General features: G+C 44.1%; 1 protein-coding gene across 1 annotated transcript in view; it reads left to right on the forward strand.

Moving 5' to 3' along the window:
• The first annotated feature begins 559 nt into the window (after positions 1 to 559).
• Positions 560 to 5633, forward strand: part of CLPTM1L (CLPTM1 like) — a 48939-nt gene continuing 43865 nt past the window's right edge. The window contains exons 1-3 of the mRNA XM_025205378.1: positions 560 to 568; positions 2723 to 2823; positions 3468 to 3657. Of these exons, the coding sequence (XP_025061163.1) occupies positions 560 to 568; positions 2723 to 2823; positions 3468 to 3657 (300 nt within the window). The remainder of the gene's footprint in view (positions 569 to 2722; positions 2824 to 3467; positions 3658 to 5633) is intronic.

Genomic DNA, 5633 nt, shown 5'->3' on the forward strand with positions numbered 1-5633 from the left:
AGCCCCGGAATGGGGCAGGGTAGCGCCTCCAGCGCAGGCCTCCTGACGAGGCCGAGGGCAGGAGCCTCAGTGGCAAGGGTGCCCGGTGCTCTCCGCGCATGGCCTGACTCGAAGAGCCAAGGGGCCCGAGAAAAGCCCTGCTCTGTTACTGCAGCGCCTGGGCTTATTTCCTGTGTTACTTTGACCCTGAAAAGGCGGGTACGCTCTTCTGCGGTGCTTCTCAGCCTTCTTCGTACCAGGACTCTTAAACATCAATGGCCGGTCCCGATCCAGTAAATAGGTTAAGGAGAAAACAGGCTGTTGGCCCCCTTGCTCCCACCCCGCTGCCCCCAGCCCCCCCAGTGTGTGTGTGGGGCATGGGGGGCTGCAAGCAGCCCCTTTGCAGTCTCAGGGAAAAACCCGCTGTTTCCCACATTTTTCTCCTTTAGAGGAGAATCTACTTTTAAAGCTTGTTTGTGACCTTTTCATATATTCACAATTGGGTCGTGACCGGTAGGTTGAGAAACGCTGTTCTAGAGAAAAAAACCCACACCTTGGGATGTGTTCAAGGCCTATCGTAATGCATAGGGTAGGGGCTGAATGTAGGATGCACGGGTCATGTCAGTTCTGGCATTTCCCAAACTTACCGTGCTTAAAAGTACGTAACGCTGATGCTTAGCAATTCCTATGGCCGTTGTCATATGTTGCATAAATCGCACAATTAACTGGTTAGTCGCACAATAAATTTAGACTGGCCGCACATGCCAAGGAATTATCACATGAGAAAAATTACTGTCTAGCTATAAAAAGAGCCAACCAGCTATAAAGTTAGTGCTTGACAATGTGTGCCAACTCTGTAGCTAGTTTCTATCCAGCTGTAATTTGAACATGTAGCAGGGCCCTCAGTTTTAAAAAGGTAGACTGAAGAAACATGTGCTGTTGAGTGGAATATTTGGCACATGACATGGCTCCATTTCAATGTGGGACCTCTTGTATCCACAGAGTAGACTTGTCCTTTTGGACCACTTTCTTTTTTTTTGGTCCTGGGCATGACCGTAAACTGCATCAGACTGGAGGGCCTAGTGGCAATATGATGGGGCTATTGGTGGCAGGGTAGCTCTTATCAAATACTAAAATGCCACAATGTTGCAGCCTCCGGAGTAAGATGAGTACAGGGTGCCTCAAAACCCTAGCTTTCCACTGCCTTGTGGGTACTCCTTGGTTGGAGAAAGACTAAGAGACATCACCCTGACAGAAACGTACCTTGCTGAAGTGTCAGACATTCAGCAGCAGTTTTTATCTGTTGCTCTCTAGCAAAAGCTACAACCATTGAAGCACTGAACATCTGGACTTGGTCTGACCTTTGGATTCTGACTCAATGGTCTAAAGGGCGGATGGTAGATCTTAGGCAGCCTCCACTCTTCCATAGTCTTGCCTAGATTTACATGCTGAAGGTCTTGGTGTAACTGTTGCAGGACTCCATAGAAACGGATTCATTAGGAACCTGACTAGACCTTTTACATGTACACCATGATCCAGAGGATCAACGATTGCCTGCTCTTACACCTTTTTTAGACTCAAGGCACCCCTCCATAACTCTTCTGAATATGATGACACCGGGGTTGGGAGTCACCATTCTTAAATCTCCATTTACCTACTTTATCTCTAAGCTGCCACCAGGTGAACCTGCCACATGCACCTGTTTTCAGGAGGGGCGTGCAGAGCCAGACTGGGAAGCAGCTGCAGTAGGAACGGACACTCCTTGTACCTTTGGTGCCCAAAAGCTTGTCTAGCATTCCCCTCTTTCATTTTGGGGTAGGCTTCTTTGTTCTCCCAGAGGATTTGGCCTTAGAGTTGGGTCATGGACATTGACTTGTATTGGTAATTTGATACCAGGTTTCCTACTTGGGATTCAACTGGAGGTGTACCGATACCTCGGTCCATATCATATCAGCACCGATAAAAGGAAAATTGACATTATCAGCAATCAGCTTTTTTTGGCTGATGTGGCCGATAATGTCACCAATAAATACCGCATGCACAAGTGCAGCTGCAGCACGCACACAGCCAGCCTGGCAGCTTAGAGAGCAGCATCTGGCTGCTAAATCTGTTGGGGGTGGGGGGGAGGGGAAAGCGGGGGCAGATTGAGGCCCCCATGGTGAGGGAGGAGGGGGGGCTGGAGCTGGGGCAGGCACTACCCAGCTGGGGCAGAGTGGAGCAAGGCAGCGAATGGGATGGAGCCACTCATCTCGGGGGCTACCCCCTAGTCCCTCCCCTCTCCCAACAGACTTACCAGCTGGACACTGTTCTCCAAGCTGCCGGGCTGCGTATGAGCAATTGAATCAGTATTGGCCAATATGGTTCATTAATAATCGGCCATTGGTATTAGCCCAAAAAATCTTTATTGGTGCACCCCTAGATTCAACTGTGTGTGTTTGTAATGTTGCACCCAGCTTTTTGAAAAAAGCCTGTTTATTTCATTGTTAGACCTTCGTATCTGTACGTATTGGTATCCTGTGTATAGTGATCTGTGGGAGTAGAAAAATAGTATGTTTTGTATTTTCTAATTAATTTTTCTTGGTTCATTGTCTCCTCTGTTCTTTGTCACCTGCTGCCATAGTCTTGCAGCTTGATGAGGGGAAAGTTAGTGAAACTGCTAAAGATGTGCAAAGTGACTTTGAATAACTTTTTCAACATGAAATCACTTTTTTTAATCTATGTCCTGATTTTATCCTTTTTTCAGTTGAGTGTGTATACCACTACACGGTCAAACATTGGTGCTGAGAGTAATATAGATCTTGTTTTGAATGTGGAGGATTTTGATCTTGAATCCAAATTTGAAAGGTAAAATCCAGTGTTATCCTTCTTTATGTAGCTCCTATATAGTTGCAAGTTTTGCAGTGCTGACAGTGATATAATTATTTGTTCCTTAAGTATGTAGTTACTTCTGAATACTAATAAAGGAATATCTACAGAGAAGGTGTGTACAGTTTTAGTCCAGTTACAGCGCAGAAGCATACACTGTTGGTTTAACATTTTAGGAATTTTAGATGCATGTGTTTCACAAAACTAAGCAAGCATTCTACTTTAGAGCCTCCGCTGTTTCACTGGGTTTTAGCTGGGAAGAAAACTACCTTTTCCTTTTCAGGCTAGTCTCTCAGGTACTCACTTTCCCCCCTATACCTATACTAACAGAAGGGCCTTTTTTGGTGTTCATGTTAAACTTCATCTCAAGCAAGCATGTATTAGAAGGTAGCATTGCTTTATTGTGATATATCCTTCTTCTCAGGCTAGTTAGTGTTCATTGCTGGACTAGTCTCTAGTAAAACTAATATAAATATAAAAGATGATATTTTTCTTGCCCTTTCTGAATATGCTTTTTAAAGCTCAAATGTATCATTTAAAAAAGTAAATAGTAGTCTTTATTTCAGCAGATATTACTATTCTATTTTATTATGTATTTATTATGTGTTTATTTTGTATTTTAGAACAGTCAATGTCTCTGTACCAAAGAAAACTCGAAATAATGGCACATTGTATGCATACATATTTCTTCACCATGCTGGCATTCTGCCTTGGCACGATGGGAAACAAGTGCATATAGTAAGCCCTCTAACCACATATATGGTTCCTAAACCAGAAGAAATTAACCTTCTCACTGGAGAATCTGCAACCCAGGTGGGTTTTTCATGTTATTAAAAATGTAAAAATAACAAAAAGCTTGTGTCTTGAAATAAACACGAAGTAGATTTCTTAAAATGGAAAAAAAACGAGCAGGTGGCTTTTAATAATTGTAAGTGCCAAAGGGAGACTAATATGTAAAAGAGCAGATGGTTGTTTTGTCAGAGGAGTGGGTAGGAGGAGTGCTGGTCAGAGCACTACAAGCAGATTTCCAGTAGGTAGGAGCTAGATGAGTCTAGTTGATTGCAACCATACAAGTAATGTCTGAGGAGAATGTTTATCAATGGGATTTAACCCTGGTGGGAGAGGTCCTGATAGGTAGTCTGATGTGGTGAATTACGGAAAGCTTTATGAGTAAAGTAAGGAAAACATCACTCCCTTGCACACGCTTCCTTTCAAGAGTGCGTATTTTCTGTCTTTTTTATTTCCCAAAACATACATTTATTTAGGCTTGTCTAGTCCATGGTTTTTACTTAGTGAATATGAGGAGTGGATGGTAAAAATCTGGTTTGGAATAAAGATTTGTTGAACGGAAAGGTTTGTGAAATACTACCTTAGGACATGAGTTCTTCATCTGTGGTGCAGACAGATTTTAGGGGCCTTGACCATGTCATGTTGTTTAAAACTAGAAGGGAGATTTGGGTTCTTTAGCTGCTTTACAGTCTGTTACCTACATCTGAAAGGCAAGACAGCTTCATTTTTGAGCCAGACTAAAGCTAGCTTTTAGCATCATCTAACGTATGCATTGCAAGATTAACATTAAGAATTTTAAGAAACGTTCTTGCTGCACATGTGATTTTGAAAACATGTAATCTGTAGGCCATAATCATGTAATTCATTACTAGTTGTTTAGGCTAGAAGAGCAAGTAAATTTAACTTGCTGGCCAATCCAGCAGTATGCCACTTATTTTCGGCCTGATTAAAATTCACAGTGTTTTTGTTGTATATAAAAGATTTCAGAAGAGATGTTTGCAAGTTGGAAAAAGCCCATCTAATCTCGATCAAATAAACTGAGACACTTCATTGATTATATTTTCAAGGTTTCTTGCCAAAATGTAGCAGAAACATAGGTTTTACTGTGCATGTGTTGAACAAGTTGTCTATCAGATTTCTGGTATATTGGAAATAACTACTGTTTATTATAGAGCACTGGCATCACAGAGGGCATATAACTCCATCCGAGGGTGCTGAAGGCACTGGCCGACATCATTGTAGAGCCACTGGCGGGAATATTTGAACGCTCCTGGTGCATGGGCCAAGCCCCGGAGGACTGGAAAAGGGCCAACGTGGTCCCCATTTTCAAGAAGGGGAGGAAGGAGGACCCGGGCAACTATAGGCCAGTCAGTCTCACCTCCATCCTTGGCAAAGTCTTTGAAAAAATTATCGAGGCTCACATATGCGAGAGCCCGGCAGGACAAATTATGCTGAGGGGAAACCAGCACGGGTTCATGGCAGGCAGATTGTGCCTGACCAATCTAGTCTCTTTTTATGACCTGGTTACAAAATGCCTGGACACAGGAGGAGGGGTGGATGTCGTATACTTAGACTTCAGGAAGGCCTTTGATACGGTATCCCACCCCATACTGGTGAACAAGTTAAGAGGCTGTGACTTGGATGACTACACAGTCCGGTGGGTGGCGAATTGGCTGGAGGGTCGCACTCAGAGAGTCGTGGTGAATGGGTCGGCTTCGACCTGGAAGGGTGTGGGCAGTGGGGTCCCGCAGGGCTCGGTCCTTGGACCGATACTCTTTAATGTCTTCATCAGCGACTTGGACGAGGGAGTGAAATGTACTCTGTCCAAGTTTGCAGATGACACAAAGCTATGGGGAGAAGTGGACACGCCGGAGGGCAGGGAACAGCTGCAAGCAGACCTGCACAGGTTGGACAAGTGGGCAGAAAACAACAGAATGCAGTTCAACAAGGAGAAATGCAAAGTGCTGCACCTAGGGAGGAAAAAGGTCCAGCACACCTAC

Source organism: Alligator sinensis, unplaced genomic scaffold (assembly GCF_000455745.1).
Source record: "Alligator sinensis unplaced genomic scaffold, ASM45574v1 scaffold126_1, whole genome shotgun sequence".
NCBI lineage: Eukaryota > Metazoa > Chordata > Crocodylia > Alligatoridae > Alligator > Alligator sinensis.